General features: G+C 32.0%; 3 protein-coding genes across 3 annotated transcripts in view; 1 reads left to right on the plus strand and 2 right to left on the minus strand.

Annotated features, from left to right (window-relative positions):
- Window positions 1–4,933, minus strand: part of LOC131956195 (CD209 antigen-like) — a 10,774-nt gene extending 5,841 nt beyond the window's left edge. The window contains exons 1-5 of the mRNA XM_059320611.1: window positions 4,846–4,933; window positions 3,496–3,575; window positions 2,059–2,222; window positions 1,914–1,969; window positions 1,137–1,228 (exon numbers count right to left, since the gene is read on the minus strand). Of these exons, the coding sequence (XP_059176594.1) occupies window positions 1,137–1,228; window positions 1,914–1,969; window positions 2,059–2,222; window positions 3,496–3,556 (373 nt within the window). The 5' untranslated portion in view covers window positions 3,557–3,575; window positions 4,846–4,933. The remainder of the gene's footprint in view (window positions 1–1,136; window positions 1,229–1,913; window positions 1,970–2,058; window positions 2,223–3,495; window positions 3,576–4,845) is intronic.
- Window positions 4,934–8,108: 3,175 nt separating this feature from the next.
- LOC131956196 (uncharacterized) lies at window positions 8,109–10,879 on the plus strand. Its single transcript, XM_059320612.1, has 3 exons — window positions 8,109–8,126; window positions 9,628–9,696; window positions 9,939–10,879. The coding sequence occupies exons 2-3, from the start codon at window positions 9,660–9,662 to the stop codon at window positions 10,877–10,879; spliced, it is 978 nt and encodes a 325-aa protein (XP_059176595.1). The 5' UTR covers window positions 8,109–8,126; window positions 9,628–9,659.
- A 2,086-nt stretch (window positions 10,880–12,965) lies between these two features.
- LOC131956197 (peptidyl-prolyl cis-trans isomerase FKBP9-like) lies at window positions 12,966–18,710 on the minus strand. The gene is made up of 4 exons (XM_059320614.1): window positions 18,704–18,710; window positions 17,886–18,205; window positions 17,513–17,571; window positions 12,966–13,170 (listed from the first exon to the last, which is right to left on the minus strand). Exons 1-4 carry the CDS (start codon window positions 18,708–18,710, stop codon window positions 12,966–12,968), a joined length of 591 nt encoding a protein of 196 aa, XP_059176597.1.
- Between the last annotated feature and the right edge of the window lie 1,077 nt (window positions 18,711–19,787).

Below are 19,787 nucleotides of genomic sequence, written 5' to 3' on the forward strand. Positions count from 1 at the left end.
CTGTCTGTCTGTCTGTCTGTCTGTCTGTCTGTCTGTCTGTCTGTTTGTCTGTCTGTCTGTCTGTCTGTCTATCTGTCTGTCTGTCTGTCTGTTTGTCTTTCTATTTTTGTTTACTTTTGTCTGTTATTTTTACAATTTTGGTTACATTGGCTAAATTTTATACATGTGTTTAAGATCATATTCGTAATGTACACTTTCAGGTAAACGGAAATAACTCTAAATTTGTCAAGAAAATCAGCTCAACTTATATGTAAAATTTCGTCTATCTAGCTGAAATAGTAGGCTCCTACTCAAGTTATAGGCTTTTAAAAACCAACATTAGAATAAGCTTGATTCCGGTTACCGTAAATCTCTGATAGTTGATGAAATTTCATATATAAGATTGATGTAAAATTTGTAGTTCTGTCTCATTTTTTTCAGAGATTTCCAGTAAACGTAAGTGGAACTTGTCCTACTTTTGGTTTTTTTTCAAAAGCCTATTACTTTAGTTATGTATCAGACAGATAAACGAAATTTCACATATAATCAAAAGGTCGAATTATCTGCCTTATGTCAAAATATAGTTATTTCCGTTGACCGGTAGTAATAATTTACGCCATGTTCCGATTTCTCAAAAACAGAAAAAGAATTTATAAAGTACTAATGTTCCGCGCTAGTATACACATTTTGTGACAGCCACTTGGATCGCAATCCGTTTTTCTACGAGATTCTATTATATTTTTTAAAAGTTTTAGTAACTAAAAATGGATTATAAATTATGTCTATATCTCGAATTGCTATCCCCTATATTGTTATTTAAGAATATTTGAGAAAGTTTAGGAGAGATCTCTCCCGCTATATTACATAAAAGCTTGTTATTAAAACGTTTTATGCTTTTTTCTCCAAAACTTTAAAATGTTTAATACAGTAGATATGTATGACTATAAGATATTGCGCACCAAATGAACACAACGATGCGTCTATAATAGTGCGAAATAGTAGTATGAAGCCCACTTATTTCAGGAAATTTTACTTTATTCATAAAACATGTATTCTTTATCAAATTTTAGTCCAATTTATTATCGGAGTGCATTGTCTAATTGTTGTTTAATTCAAGTAGCATGTATTATTAATACAACAACAATGAAACGACTTACCAAACGAATGAGCTAAGCAGCAATTTTCTCCATCATTGCCAGGCTGGTCGAGATCCCATCGTCTAATATTAAGCGCAGTCATATCCACCCACCTGTTGGCAAGTTTAGAAATTATTGTGTAAGTTTATAATGTTATTTTAACCAATTGCATTAAAAACATTTTAATAACCAACTTGTATGCAATCGAAAAAAGTAAGAAAACTAATAAGCAGTCAAATAAGATTTTCTAGTTGACTTTCATTATGAATTATTCTTGGTAACTATTGTGAGCGAAGTGGTCTAGCGGTAGAGAGCTTGACTACTAGCCCGTACCTTTCGTGTTCGAAGCCGGGTTCAAGTTAGTAGACCGTTAGGGGAAAGTAAAGGCGGCTGGGCATAATGCTGACCATACCATCTCTTCATAAGCCGGGGGCACAGAAGCAAGTGAACTCTACTTCACGTGCCCTATAGATCGTTAGGTTGGAATGGGACATTTACGTTTTTAACTGTTTTAATAGGATGAGTAAAATTGCATGCTATTAATCGTCCTTAACATTCGCGGTTTAGTTTTTGTTAACGCCAACCTAATGTCACTCTTAACATGTATTTCTTTGCTTTGTTTTTAATTTGGAGAAATGTTAAAAATCTATTTAAACATGCTGAAACATATATATATATATATATATATATATATATATATATATATATATATATATATATATATATATATATATATATATATATATATATATATATATATATATATATATATATATACATATATATAGTTACGCTTACGTCCACGGGTTGTTAAATGTGAGTCTATGTAAACCTATCCAGACATATGTTATACCCTGAAAAAATACAAAACAGTAGATTAAGGGCGCATTATTAAGATTAAGATTAATGGTTTATCTATAAAGGTTCCAAAAATATTATTTACCCGACTGTTGAGAAAATCGATCTCCTTTTCCGAGTTCAAGATAACGAGGTTTGAACCAATGATTGAGCAAATTTCCTGAGCATCATGCCACGTTTTTGCCTTCATATATAGGTAGTAGCAGCTTGAAGCAAAATAAAACCAATCCTTACTTGGGCACGGGGATGCTTTGAGAACATAATTAATAAAAACACTTAAATCGTTGAAGTTTTTAGTTTTTAGACCGCTGTAGTAATTGATTAACTTTAATAATGTAAAAAACGGAAACATAACACAAACGCAGACACCAATACAATCCCAAACGAAATCACAAACATAAATACAAACATTAACCTGAACAACAAACAAACAAAAACAATCACAAAGAAAACACTCACTTTAACGAAAGTAGGCGCCATAGCGAACACGACAGCGCCCGCTGTGCCAAATAGCAAACTGTCGGGGCGCCGGAGGACGTCATGATTCGATTCAGCTAAAGACTATAGTAACCTATTTTATCCATAGTATTGCACTGTTTAAATTATGCACCATAGCGCTCACAGGATAGCCCAGGGCGTTAAATCGAACCCTGCCGGGGCGCCGGCGAACGCGCCTGCTTCAATTTAGTGAACGACTATAATACCCCAAGCCTATTCGCAAACGGAAAGATTGAAGAAACAGAGTTAGAAAATTAAATTTGTTTGTAATATCTTCAATATTAATTGTTTATGTCATTAATTTAGATAATGAGCACTTGGCGATGAAGTCAATTATTTTGCTATATTGCTTTCTAATCACGGATTAGCTGTCAGCTACATAAACACATACATAATTTAACAGAAATTTACTTTTGAGCTTTGCGCAGTGGCGGTACCATAGCCAATGAGGTTTTACCGAGGTTTGACACAAACAAAGAGAAATTTACTCCACTCGCACATATACACTAGAGTCAAAGCAACATCTACAATATGGTTGCACCCACTTTCGTGATTCCTCTGGCAAAAGCTGTTGAGAGGAGCTGCTAATGTTACGGCACTAGCAGCTTAATGTAAACCATGGCTCCATCCTTTTCAGGAATAACAGTCACCTTAGACCAGTCTAAGGATGATTGTCCTGTTCTTTTCCACGCAACACGATGCAAATCACTATCAATAGCAGAGGTATACCTAACCTTAGAGACCACGTCATTAGGAAGCTGATTAGCGACAAACCCATTCTTCTTCTCAATAATATATATATATATATATATATATATATATATATATATATATATATATATATATATATATATATATATATATATATATATATATATATATATATATATATATATACACACACACATATATATATATATATATATATATATATATATATATATATATATATATATATATATATATATATATATATATATATATATATATATATCTTCCTTATTCTGTTGTAAAGGACACTTACCTTTACTTTCTTTTGTGCTCAGGAATAGCACCACAATTACGAAAACTCGTTGATAATTCATAGTTTTTTGTCCCAATATTCTTTAAACAGAAAAAGATGTTTACGTTATTAATAATATTTACATCTTATTTTGTACATGTAACACTAACATGTACAAAATTGGCATGTATTTGGATTGATGTTTTTAATCTTTGTGGAGATCATTTTTTGATCGTGATGATAAGGGGGAAACACAAACACAACACAAACACAGCACAAACACAGCACAAACACAACACAAACACAGCACAAACACAACACAAACACAACACAAACACAACACAAACACAAACACAAAACAAACACAACACAAACACAAAACAAACACTACACAAACACAACACGAACACAACACAACACAAACACAACACAAACACAACACGAACACAACACAAACATAACACAACACAAACACAACACAACACAAACACAACACAAACACAACACAAACACAACACAAACACAAAACAAACACAACACAAACACAACACCAACACAAACACAACACAAACACAACACAAACACAACACAAACACAACACAAACACAACACAAACACAACACAAACACAATACAAATATAACACAAACACAACACAAACACAACACAAACACAACACAAACACAACACAAACACAACACAAACACAACACAAACACAACACAAACACAACACAACACAAACACAACACAAACACAACACAAACACAACACAAACACAACACAAACACAACACAAACACAATATTTTTAATATGTTTTAGCAATTTGCGTGTATTTAATATTTTCTTTACGTTATGCAAAAGCATAAAAACAGTGGCAGCTATTAAATAAATTTAAGTCGTTATATAAACAAACCCTACTTTATTACTTATAATAAGACACAGCATCGGAACTAAAAATAACTACATGTGATATCTTTACATTTATGGTTCCAAAATCTATAGCGATGACTGACTGACACACGATATATATATATATATATATATATATATATATATATATATATATATATATATATATATATATATATATATATATATATATATATATATATATATATATATATATATATATATATATATATATATATATATATATATATATATATATAAGGCATACATGTATATATATCATTCTATAAAATGACCACGTTTTTCCACTAAAATTGTCAATGCTAATAATAGTAAATCCAATTTTGTGAATAACATCTGTGTTTTTTACCATTTATTTAGCGAAGTAAAATGTTAACATTTTAAAAAACCAAAGAAAAAATAAGTTATTCCTAAACATATGGACTAAGGTAATTACTTACATGAATTTTTTTCGCACAATTTTTGGTAAGTGGTCGGTCACTCAAAGCTAGACAATCCAGCGAGTGTGAAGAGATAAGTATAAATGCTACTTTTATACAGGAAGCTAATTTGAATAAAGCAGCCTATGGGATTGTGTAATTGTGTTTATTTTTCTCTAATCGTAGTACCAAGAACATATCTATATCTATGTCCTGGTCTCTAACGCTTAACTGCTAGCTACGTCAGCATGACATACATTGTTCTGTCAAAATGTTTATTTCATAAAAATTTAAAAAAAAAAAAATTGGTGTTCTAAAAGTGTGAGAATTCCTATATTACTCAATCTGTGTTAGTCTATACAGTTCGTTTAAAAAAAAAACTTGTCTTTCTCTTCATTTAACGTTAACACTTTATAGCATAGTGGTCATTTCAGATTCAAGAAAAGCGAATACCACATAACTGCATCTTCATTAAAAATAGATTATAGTATTAATTACTTCACTAATGTTTCTATACATGTACAGCTTTGAGCTTAACGCCAGGTCTAAAATACCTGGATGATCTATCCTAACTATTAATACATTAATTATTATTTAAAAGTTAAGCAAAGTAATATCAATATCTAATGTAATTTTTAGCAATAATAGATACACATGCGGCGTCAAAACACCTAATGACAAAACGGCCCCGTCAAAACAAAAAAAGCGCCACCACTGCATTTTGTTATATATATATATATATATATATATATATATATATATATATATACATACATACATATATATATATATATATATATATATATATATATATATATATATATATATATATATATATATATATATATATATATATATATGAGTGTATTCGTCGAGCGTTGCTGCTGCCACTATAGAAGAAATATATTTAAGGCAGCTTTGTATGACAGCATCCAATTTATATTTTTATTGACACTTTTTTTTCATTTTAAAATGGAAAACATTTTTAAAGTGTCACTCTATATTTATATATTTATTCGAGTGCTTGTACATCAGAGGCGTAGCAACCCTTTCTGGCGCCCCGGGGACAAACTTTCGATTTGCATCCCCCCCCCCCCCCCCATAAACTTTTGATTTACACACCCCTCTCAAACTTTCAATTTGGTTTTCCAACCCATTTTTGCGCCCCCCTAAGGCCGGCGCCCGGGGCCATGTATCATATGTCATATACACAATGATGCTTTCTTTCACAATTTGTAGCAGACTGCTTAGACACAGAGACTAGGCAGCCTTCAATACTTAGACGGCTTCAGTTTCTAACTTGATCAGAGTTCCTTACACGAAGATTATAAGACGAAACTCGTTCTATTTTTAACCCGTTTCTCCAAACTAACACGGAGACGTCGCTGATTTAGATTTTCGTCATGATAAATGCCTTCATTATTCATTTGCACAACTATTTATTCCCATTCAAATTGACTCATAGCATATAGTTTATGTATGTATATATATATATATATATATATATATATATATATATATATATATATATATATATATATATATATATATATATATATATATATATGTGTGTGTGTGTGTGTGTGTGTGCTTGTATTTCGTCATTGAAGACCGACTTGGTTTTGTGACTTTGACACTGCAGTACGAAACGACCACTTCACAGAACACTTGTGCTAAAGGATGTCAAAATGAAGATGCTTATGCGATACGTTATCTACGTTAAACACACCACGCTTTATTTGGCAGCCGCCCTATGATGACCTCACTTCATTGAAGATAGAGTCTCCCCCACTACTCCCTCCCACCCCATCCCCCAACCATATTCTCTTCTAAATGGACGTAAAGTCAAAAACAAAACTAAAGAAAATTAACGATGTATATTTAAACTTAGCGTTAGAGGCCGAATCGTTTATTTAATAGCCAATTAAATATCTAATAATAAATTGTTAATTTACATTCATTTTGTTGTAAAGAAAACTATAAAATGCCCATTTAAATACGAATGCATTTTAGTACACTGTCTACAGTTCACTTAATACACACACACCCACGTGCGCAAAGACACATACGCTCGGAAGTAATCATTCACAAAAGCTCACACAAATAGTAATATTATATATATATATATATATATATATATATATATATATATATATATATATATATATATATATATATACAGAGCCTATATAAATATTTGTTACTTTTATATAAGTGCTTCATCATAAGCACATGCATTTGTTTCAAGGATGGAGTTGGAAAATTTTCTTGATAGCTAATCAGAGTTGACACCCATCACATCTACGGTAAAGTAGCGGCTGACTCTCATTGGCGCGACCCCAGCTTTAGTTTTATTCAAATTTCATGAATTAGTCTAGTTTTGATCTTAAACCAAGCTGTAATTTAGTCAGGACATAGAAACGATACAATGTCGTTTATTGAATAAAGCGCAAAATAATTTGTTGTATCCAAAACGTTTCTTTTTTGCTTGGACTAACGTCTATTAAAAGCGTTAAAACTTAATTAAATTGTAAAAACAAAACTTAATTAGTAGAAACGGTTTTTATCTGAAGTCAATCTAATTAATGTTACTCTGACATTAATTTAAAAATAAATAAAAGATGGTATTGTTAATTGTTAACGCTAACGTAAGTGTTCTTGTTCTGGGAACTTGAGTGTGGGAGTTTGGATAAACCCCATCTCGCCAGACCCCACCCCCTCTCAACTCGTCTATAAAATAATGCCTTCTCCATCTCTGTTAAGTACTTTAACACAGAAACAGGAGGCTAGCGATAACGCGAACAATGCCTTCCTATTTATTCATCAATCTACTAGAAATTCTAATGTTTAAAAATGTATAAGTAATAGCGTACACATTATCTTCATCAAGCGATATATATATATATATATATATATATATATATATATATATATATATATATATATATATATATATATATATATATATATATATATATATATAAATATATATATATATATATATATATATATATATATATATATATATATATATATATATATATATATATATATACTCTTTAGGATGTTACAGTAGGATGTGTGTCTCTCCAATTATTCCAACGTCTATTTACGTTAGCTATACGTGTTCAGGATGTAGACTAATCTACTATCTATCTAAAAAAAATCCCATTGTGACCTATTTCCTCTACCTACGTGATACACGTTATAGTTACACACTTCCTAGTTACCGTTTATATAAAGAGCCAATTCATTCGTTATCTTGCTTATTATTGTAGTCTAGGTGAACGACATAGCTGTCTGTGGGTAACTTATGTCTGATGTGTGTATATAATAAGGCTCTTTGTGTGTTTGACATGGATGTTTCTGTGTGTAATATGGCTTTCTGTATGCACGTAATGGATGCCTGTATGTATAAAATAGCTCTATTTCTGTATACTATTATTCCCTGCACGTATAATGTATTTTTGTATATATACTATGGCTGTTTGTATGTATAACATGGCTGTCTATGAGTTAAAGATTGCTATATGTTTTTATACTATGGATGTCGATGTGTATATAACATGGCTGCCTATGTGCATCATATAGCTGACATTGTGTTTGCAGTATTGCTGCTTGTATGTATGATGTAAAATACTATCTCCGAGTGTATATTTGTATTGTCTTGTTATTTAATATAGCCGTCTGCGTATATTATAGGACGTGACTAATGTGACTTAATGCCTGTTTAAAAATAATATCGCTGTACTATATGGCTGTCTGCGAGTATATCAAAGCTGCTGTGTGTATACTATGGTTGACATTGCTGCATGCCTGCGTAATTTAGATTTCTGTGTGTATTATATAGCTTTATAATGTGGTCCGAATAATATGGCTGTATGCATGTATGAAATGTGTTTCAGCATTATGTGTTTGCGTGCAGGCTATCGCAAAATGTATAAATCCTGTTTGGAACATAACAGTTATCTTGTTAATTGATGCAACAAGTTAGCTAATCTTTTCATCACTAGACTACATGTTTTACTAAAGTGGCTATCACAGGGTGACACTGCATGTAAGAGACTCGCGATACCATTGTATCATGTGACAAGAAACTTTGAGAAAGTTTAGGGGAGATCACTCCCACTTTATTAGAATATAAAATTAAATTTGTAAAATCTGATGGAACAGCGTGTTTTTTTTTTTTTTTTTTTTTTTTTTTTTTTTTTTTTTTTTTTTTTGTGTACATCGCAGTGTTTGGACAATAGATTGCAGTTTCAAGAGACTGATAGTCGTGACATCACTAAGATGTGCTGACCTTTGACCTTGTTTTTTTCGTACCAGTGGATTACTTATTTGTTGTGTTGTTCTTTAATTGTTCTTAATTTATCACACACAATGTCTTCTTTTACTTTATGCTAAAGACAGTTCTACCGAAATTATTGCAATTCTGGAGCCTCGTGCTGATGACGGTGTTACAGTTTATTTTCTCTTTAAACCCGGAATGATCTTTTAAACAAACTGGTTGATTTTTGTCTCTAATGTTGTCTTAAATTAAGTATGAATTTTATAGCGCAGTATCTGTATCTAGTATGTTGGTTAACGATTGTATTACTATTTAATCTTCAGGAGCTTTCAGAAGTGTAGGATTCTTTTTGTCTTATCAATATTTTGTTTTTATTTATAGGCCTATAAAATAGTTATATCATTGATAAAGTTGTACTGGTACTTAATTGTCATAGACATTAATATTTGAGAAAATATCATTAACTTCTTTAATTTTCGATTTGATAAATATTGGATAATACAATTCATTTGCAGATACAAAAATATCTGAAGGTGACTACACAATCATGGCAAGTGAAGAAGATCTATCAAAATATTTTACAGGTAAAGTATTTTTATTTTCTTTGTATGTAGAAACAGTGATTTAATTAGCAATGTCATTGTCTTTAATGGTTTGGTGATATCGAAATCCTTGTGTCGAAACGATATGTAGTGTTTTTTATTGCATAGTGGAAATGTTTGAGAGGTTAGTGGTGGTAACTTATAGTTATAATGTTTTATGTATCTTAAATTAAGTTAAATAGAGAATGAAATGTTAATGTAAACGTGTTTTGTTACCTGTACAGGTAAACATGAAGTGCAAGAATGTCTTCAAGGTCAACGTGAGACAGATCTACCCTCACACCTGGCAAACTGTGAAAAAAATCCTATCCATAAAATTTTTATACCTGTAAATCAGTTTAGTCTTGAACATTTTCCTTCTGATTACCGTGACAATGACCTGTATCACTTTACAAAAGGCCTAGCTGACCTAACGATCAGGATAGCCGTTAAGTACACCAGTCCAGATAGACCAGAGTTTTTACCAGGGACTACAGATCCATATCCTGGCTACAACATCAAGGGACAGAACTCACTGAGGACGGGGACTGGAAAGGTGTTGTGGGTGAAGAAATACACAGAGGGAGAAGACGATGACATGAGTTGTCCTTGTCCTGAATGTGACTTTTCAGACACACCCAGCAAAGTGTGGTGGGGGGTTGTCGCAGTGACAGCCAGACATGTCATTTTTAATGAGAGTGAGGCGAGGCAGTCTACCTGTAGATTATGGTTTGATGATAATCAAAGTCCTGTGTTAAAGATCTATGGTTCGGCGGTGGGTGATTCAAATACTAAAGAAGACTTGTGTTTTTTGTATTGTGTGTCTCATGACTTAGACATAGGTGATAAACTAAAGAAGATGGTGGACCGGAGTAAAGGTCTATGGAAGAAAGTCAGTGAAAAATACAAGAGTCGTAAACATGTAGAAAAGCTGACCATTATAGTGTCACATCCTCATGGCTGTGTTAAGCAGGTCTCTGTTGGTCACTGGGTACACAGGCAGGTGGTGGAGGGTAGACGGACAAGGTACACGTACACAACGTGTACCTGTCCAGGCAGCTCTGGGGCTCTGGTCTACAGACTGGGGTGTAGCTGGGGGTCTTTCCATCCCCACATTGGAGGTACCTCTAACCCTAATTCTAGTCGATTAAATTATAGTGGAGTGTGGTTTGATAAAGAAATATGATTGCTTCTTCAGTGTGCGGCCTTTGACCACAGGTGCTTTAACCATAGGGGGTTTGACAATAGGTGGTTTGACCACAGAGGGGCTTTGACCATAGGGGCTTTGACCATAGGGGCTTTGACCATAGGGGCTTTGGCCACAGCGGGGTTTTGACTATAACGGGGCTTTTCCCATAGGGGCTTTGGCCATAGAGGGTTTGACCACAGGTGTTTTCTCAGCATAAGGTCCTTTATCAAAGGTGGTTTGTCATGGGGTGGTGAGTGGGGGGGGGGGTCTTCGATCACAAGTGGTTTGTCTGTATCGCAAAAAAACAGATGTATTTTAGTTTTTTGTCTTTTCTAGAATGTAAACAATCATAGCGTCAGTTGGTAGTCCCTGTTTATAGAAATAGGAAAGTTACAAAACTACACAGAAAAGACAAAAAAGTTTATTTGTTTGATTGGAAAGAGAGAAAGTAATTCGTTACTTCTTAAGCAATTCTTGTACTTAATACGTGCCAATGTAAATAAACAATTTGTAGTAAAGATTTCTTAGTTTGTTTTCAATTGCTGGCTTTCAATATAGACTTCTTAATATATATATATCACTTAAACAGTGATTGATAGAGGTGTCCTTTACATGTGTTTATATGTTAGGTTACTATAATCAAATAAATAATAAACAGTATGAGGCTTATATTTGTTTCAAATTTTAACTGATTATATGTTAACTGCATTTAGAACGAATTACTAAAAAAAAGTGGAAAATATAAACAAACACATACTCAATCTTTATAATGATGAAAAGTTAAGGCTGTTGAGCATATTGCTGACCATGCTATTTCTTTATAAGCCCACGTCGCAGAAACAGAAACTAAAAATAAAATTTAAAAAAAATCAGCTGAATGGTACATGTAATGTCTGTTTTCTAGAAACAGGAAATAAAGTAAAGTAACAATTCCAGATGTTTGAATTCCTAAAACATTAATAATTATCCAGTATAAAAGTATATGCCTTCTAGCTGCAATAAAATGGTTTTTTATCTTATGATTTGTAAGATTCCCCTGTAGTCTAGGTCAAGTCCTAAGATACAGCTTCATGAAAACAACATGGAATGAAAACACGAACAAATATTTCATCTAAACTAAGTATAAATGATTCAATAGTACCATCGAATACCTGTTGATTTATCATAGTTTATTAGCAGCTTATTGATGTCGAATTCCAGAGTCTTAGACAGATTACGAGCTTAGTCAATTCTTATTCCACCTTTCTTCACTAACGAACTCCCGACCCATAACTGTTATCATACCACTCATTGTTTTTTTATCTTTCAGTTTAATAGAATTATTAAAAGTATTTCTTTATTAGTGTTTCGCTGTTTTCAGTTAATTGTAGAAGTAGTAGGCCTATTACTATTAGACATTTAGTATCAACTGTGGTTTTTTTTTTAAAGTGTATTGAGAAATGTATTTTGAAATATAAAATCCTTTACATTTTTTGTGAATGAACAAGTGTTTTAAACGCATTCGTGATATATTAAAAACAATAACACATTTGAATTTTTAATACTAAAAAAAACCTATAACCAACATAAACTACGTTAGTTTTTTTTTTAAATTCATGTAGTACTTACTTTAACCAAACTAAAAGAAGTGAATTGTTGCAAAGAAATTGAAGACATGAAAATAATGGAAGGAATATAGGAAAGCATAGAAATGAATAGAAAGATGTTATAAATGACCTTGGCTTCACTGAGAGTTGGAAAAGGCACACAAAAAAGCAAGTAATTAAAAGTTAGTGAATGTTAACTTGAAAGTAAATTATAAAGTAAAGGAAAATTATGTTCTTAGATTTAATATACATACAATAAGATTTCCTTTAAAGAACAAAATAGATTAAAAGTCAAAGATGCATTTAATTACAGACTTTTACATTATAACTTGTATTGAAATATATTTTAGTCTACACAATAATATGATTTATATTTAAAGCAACAAGTTTTGGACAAAATTTTTTTAAACAAAATAACTAAAGCTCGTCCTTTCTATTTAAAGAAGCTCTTTTAAAAAAATTAATGTTGCACCTCCAGGTATTTTAGGAGGAGCCCCTCAATTTCCATAGCCCATATCTGAAAGAATAACCAGCTTGCGTTTCTCTTCGTCACACATGTTCAGAAGACCCTGATCCCCTCCTTTAATAACCTGTCCAGTTCCTAGAGTAAATACAAAAGGCTCTTTTCTGGGAATGCTGCTGTCAAACTCAGTACCATCTTCCAACTTTCCTGTGTAATGCATATGCAACACATCTCCTTTCCTAGATTTGATTTTACATTTTTCTGGATCAACTCTTTTTTAATTCCGATTTGCAGTTTCTTGTCTTCGTTTTCAGCGCTGATATTTTCAACAAAAACTAAAATTAAAACAAGCAAACACTGCAAATAAATGAAAGTATTCGAGAGGTGCATGGTTTTTTTAACACTTTTCAGTTGTGATTCAGTACTAAATAGGAAACTAGATCTAGTCTAGATAGATCTTATATTTTCTGATTAGATCTAGAATCTAGATATAAATTAATAAATGTAGTCTAGATTCTAGATCTAGATTCTAGCAGTTATAGAAATCAATAACTTCCGGCACACATAGGCTAACAACTGTGTTAACGTTATATTGCATTCGAATATTACCACAATGTAATATCCTTTAACTTGTAAGCTTTAAACCTATTATTTTAACTAAGAAAGACCTTTTCTTACTTTCAGGCATGGTGTAAATATAAATAATCATCAAAATCTTCTTCTCAATATTGTCATTCCTTTGTTGTTTTTATACAATATCTTCGTGGATTTTTAGAGGAAAAACTGTCTTTTTACTTTCTCGTATATACGAAGTATAGAGAAAGTCTTGTAATCGTGCAAAAAAAGGAAATCGAGATTTTACACCTCACTGATACGGAAAAACATAATTTTGCGATCTTGTCCGTATGTCTGTGTGTTTGTGTGTGTGTGTGTGTGTGTGTCTGTCTGTCTGTCTGTGTGTAAACACGATAACTTGAATAACGTTATAGCTAGGTTGATGAAATTTCATATATAAGTATTTTGTCAAAATCGTAGATCCGTATCAACTATTGTGCGATTTCCGATAACCGGAAGTGGTCCTTTTTCTCCTTTTTATTTTTTTGAAAGCCTATAACTTGAGTACTATTTCAGACAGATAAATGAAATTTCACACGTAAGTTAAAGATCTAATTCTCTACCTTCTATCAAATTTTGAGTAATTTCCGTTGACCGGAATTACTAACTTACGCTATTTCCGATTTCTCAAAATACGTATGTAAATTTATAAAGTACTAACAATATTGCGCACTATTATGCACATTTTGTTTTGGCGTTCGCTTGGTGCGCAATTCTTTTTTCTATGAGATTCTATTCTATTTTTAAAAGTTTAAGTAATTAAAAATCATGTCTATATTCCAAGTTATATAAGAATATTCGAGAAAGTTTGGGAAGATCACTCCCGGTTTATTTTGAAAGATAAGAAAATAATAAAAGAAAAAAACTCTTTAAATCATTTTGAGTGATATTTCCCTTTAATTAACGTTATATAAATTTTAATTTATATTATTACGTATCAGCTTATTTACAAAATCATTTGCTATTTAAAAAAAATAATTAATAATATTTTAACTTAGTAATTGGTCAAAGTGTAAAACAAATCTTAAATTTAAAAATTTTTATAAAATTTAGAGATATCTTTGTATCGTGAAAACTTAATAGTTCTAAACAATTTGGAAATTATTAAGTAGGGTATATACAATTTTGCCAATCGAGAAGAAGCAAAAAACTATTGCTTGTAAAATATCTAGAAAGTCTGAACGAATGTGTTGCCTTAGAAGTATGTGAAACTAGAGTTATTAGTTCTGCCACACGCTTCAAAGCAAAGATCGAACGGACATACATTAAACATTTAAAAATAATGATATTAAAATCTCCAATGTAATTTTTTTGTCATCAAGCAATCACATCTGAAGAAAAATAAGTAGTACATTTAAAGTACATTTTGAAAAATAAAATTGTGTGTAATCATATTTAAATTAGCATAACTAGCAAAGAAAGCTAGCTATAAAACAAACGTTAGTTTAAAAAAAAAAAAAAAAAAGTTGCAATAAAAGGCAACATTGGCTGTGTATTGGTACAATAAATGTGTAGGACATTATATACAGTTTAATTTTTTATTCAAAATTTAAATGTCCTGCATTATTTAATTTTAATAATTAAAACAAAATAAACATTGTTTTATTTTAAAAAAAACACTTCGCATCATTTTAAAATTGTACATTGGATATCATAGCAAGCAAATGAATAATAAAAATATGTGTAGTCTAACATTATAACATACATTTCAATTACATATAGGCCCTACTTTCTTGAAATATAAAAACTCAAATAAAATATAATATGGGATGTTAAAACAACGCATTAAATAAAGATTGTTCATCATTTTGTGATTGGACTTGTCTACGTCAGCAAACTACATTTGATATTTTACATGACCATGACCATGACCATGACCATGACCATGACCATGACCATGACCATGACCATGACCATGACCATGACCATGACCATGACCATGACCATGACCGTGACCATGACCGTGACCGTGACCATGACCATCGACCCATGACCATGACCATGACCATGACCATGACCATGACCATGACCATGACCATGACCATGACCATGACCACCATGACCATGACCATGACCATGACCATGACCATGACCATGACCATGACCATGACCGTGACCATGACCGTGACCGTGACCGTGACCGTGACCGTGACCGTGACCATGACCATGACCATGACCATAACCATAACCATAACCATAACCATAACCATAACCATAACCAAAATCATAACCCATACCAACCATAACCATAACCATACCCAAACCATCACCATAACCATAACCATAACCATAACCATAACAATAACCATAACCATAACCATAACAATAACAACAATAACAATAACAATAACAATAACAATAACAATAACAATAACAATAAACAATAACAATAAACAATAACAATAACAATAACAATAACAATAACAATAACAATACAATAACAATAACAATCAACAATACAATAACAATAACAATAACAATAACAAAAACAATAACAATAACAATAACAATAACAATAACACATAACAATAACAATAACAATAAACAAAAACAATAACAATAACAATAACAATAACAATAACAATAACAATAACAATAACAATAACAATAACAATAACAATAACAATAACAATAACAATAACAATAACAATAACAATAACAATACAATAACAATAACAATAACAATAACAATAACAATAACAATAACAATAACAATAACAAAATAACAATAACAATAACAATAAAAATAACAATAACAATAACAAATAACAATAACAATAACAATAACAATAACAAAAAACAATAACAATAACAATAACAATAACAATAACAATAACAATAACAATAACAATAACAATAACAATAACATAACAAAACAATAACAATAACAATAACAATAACAATAACAATAACAATAACAATAACAATAACAATAACAATAACAATAACAATAACAATAACAATAACAATAACAATAACAATAACAATAACAATAACAATAACAATAACAATAACAATAACAATAACAATAACAATAACAATAACAATAACAATAACAATAACAATAACAATAACAATAACAATAACAACAACAACAACAACAACAACAACAATAACACAATAACAATAACAATAACAATAACATAACAATAACAATAACAATAACAATAACATAACAATAACAATAACAATAACAATAACAATAACAATAACAATAACAATAACAAACAACAACAACAACAACAACAACAACAACAACAACAATAACAATAACCATAACCATAACCATAACCATAACCATAACCATACACCATAACCATAACATAACCATAACCATAACCATAACCATAACCATAACCATAACCATACAACCATAACCATAACCATAACCATAACCATAACCATAACCATAACCATAACCAATAACCATAACCATAACCATAACCATAACCATAACCATAACCATAACCATAACCATAACCATAACCATAACCATAACCATAACCATAACCATAACCATAACCATAACCATAACCATAACCATAACCATAACCATAACCATAACCGTAACCGTAACCGTAACCGTAACCGTAACCGTAACCGTAACCGTAACCGTAACCGTAACCGTAACCGTAACCGTAACCGTAACCGTAACCATAACCATAACCATAACCATAACCATAACCATAACCATAACCATAACCATAACCATAACCATAACCGTAACCGTAACCGTAACCGTAACCGTAATCACAAACACCGTCACCGTCACCATCACCATCATTGTCACTGTCGTTTTCATCAATCAAGGATGTCACCTTTATTTGACAATTTCTATCTTTCCTCTCCCACTCCCTACTGTCTCACATCGTAACGAAAAGCCAGACCCCACATAAAAAAACACGTCACAACTCAGACATGTTTTTATCTTTTAAAAACACCGATTTCGACTGAGCAACGTCTTACCACAGTATCCCTTCATATGCTTTTGAAACTACAATGTTTATTTCGCCATCAGTAGCTTGCTTCGATATTGGTGTTCAATCTAAGCATTACAAAATAAAAATAATGAGCGTTAATTGTTTTCAAGGGCTATATTAATTTACACAAGCGATTCAGCGGGCCACGGTCCTAGGTGTCAAATGGACTTTGTCCTTCCTATTTACACGGTTGATACGCCAATGATATCAGCCGACAATTTTCGGACAATTAATCCATTGTTTTTATGAATGTTTGAACGTCAGCTTCTATTGCGTTGTTATATTTAGTATCACTTTTGACTCTGTTAGTTAAGCTAACGTAAGAGGCCGACTTGTTTCTACATAAAAAAATCGCTTACGTCATCTGCCCCATCCCATGTATGGTATCCGTAAGAGATCGGCAGAGAAGGGTCATCGGGGTCAATGGGGTGTATATAGCTTTGGTCATGCTCATCATCTATTAGGTCACTCATTACAGGGATAGAAGGACTGCCTTGAAAGCTGCCTATGTGAATGTATTTTGGTTCAGAACTGTCGACAGAATGTGCTTCGCCATCTATGCTTTGATTTATATAGCTAATGTACCCGCCGTTCTGCATGTTTTGAATTTCGTTTTGGGCATTAATTCCATCTTTGTTGTTAGCTTCATCAACTGATGGAATGAGATAACCATACTTGTCTGCATTAAAGAATACATTATCATTACTTGTATTATTGAGATTGCCATCAGAAAACGAAAAATATTTGTTTTCTTCTGTACAGATAGAACGTCTCACCAAGGAGTTGCAAGCTTTTATTGTAAGCGTCGGTTCTGTCTCGGTTCTAATTTCATTAAGGTATTCATTGAATTCTCCTATTATGTTTACAGAGTCTAATTCGGAATGTGATGCTTCGAATTCGTTTGTAAATTCTACATCAGACGTTTGAATAAGCCTAAAAAAATTATTGTCGTTTTGTTCACTAGTTTCATTCGTAGGTCCATCTTGAAAATCACTACTAATGCTAGAATTCATTAAATGTATTGAAATATTCTTGAAACTGTGTTCTGTATTTTTGATAGGCACCAGTCGTAAATCCATATACTGATTCTGTTGTGGCCTTGGGGGCAGCGGTGGTGAGTTGACTAGATCCTCTTCCGGTTTTAGATCTTGTAGTTAGATCTTGTAGTGCATCATACTTGGCATTTTCACCTGAATTAACATACATCCTGTTTGAGGTTTCCTCGAGAGAATTATAGGTCTCTTCATCTGTTAAAATAAAACGTGTTGGTCAAAATTTAGAATGAAATTACTAAGAAACAAAACTAAAGTAAAGTGAAACAAAACTAAAGTTACCGTGAAAATATTGGAATTCAGCTCACTAACATTCATCGGAAAACTACACGAAACAAATTACTAACTCTACTTACCATCGGCTGATGAATCTACTTGCTCTTTGCGGTCCCTGGTAATGAAAATTTAGAAAAAGATATGTATTAATATTTTCATGTAACAAACAGTTTTTTTTAACCCTTAAATGCATACCGATACAAATCTGCAACATACCAGTTACCTTCCCATAAAATATTAGCCTAAACATGTTTTATTCTGTGCATCACGTTGTTTGACTGCTACAATGTTAACCTACAGCTTGCGCATGTCTAAGTGACCTAGATTTGTTTTACCGCCAAGCCGATCTCAAATTTGTGCATGTTCACAAGGTTTTTTTTATCAGCATTTTTAGTTGGCGTTTCAAAGTTCATCAAAGTCAAATAAACTGGTTTTGGAATTTCAAAAAATATGTTTCTGACAACCTAAGGTATGTATTACATATTGTATGTGTTGTTTTGAAAATCAATTCATAATTTATTTTAAAATCTTCACAAAACTTAGGTTGCAGTGCTGCAACGTTATGCAAATTGACCTACTTCTGCACTATTTTTTTTTACTTTATACATCAGCATTGGTGATTATATAGTACCTTGTTTTTCTTCTAGTTTCAGCATAATCATTAAGAAATCAATGTGAATCAAGGTGAAGAACAATATGAAGTAGATGCTCTTGGTAATCCAGAGTATCTTCCTGGATCTCCTTGACCAGTGTGGACCCTGGATCTCCTGGACCAGTGTGGACCCTAGATATCCTGGACCAGTGTGGACTCTAGATATCCTGGACCAGTGTGGACCGTATATATCCTGGACAAGTTTGGACCCTACATCTCCTGGACCAGTGTGGACCGTATATATCCTGGACAAGTTTGGACCCTAGATCTCCTGGACCACT

This window comes from Physella acuta, unplaced genomic scaffold (genome assembly GCF_028476545.2).
Source record: "Physella acuta isolate Inbredline_101_S28 unplaced genomic scaffold, ASM2847654v3 ptg001133l, whole genome shotgun sequence".
NCBI lineage: Eukaryota > Metazoa > Mollusca > Gastropoda > Physidae > Physella > Physella acuta.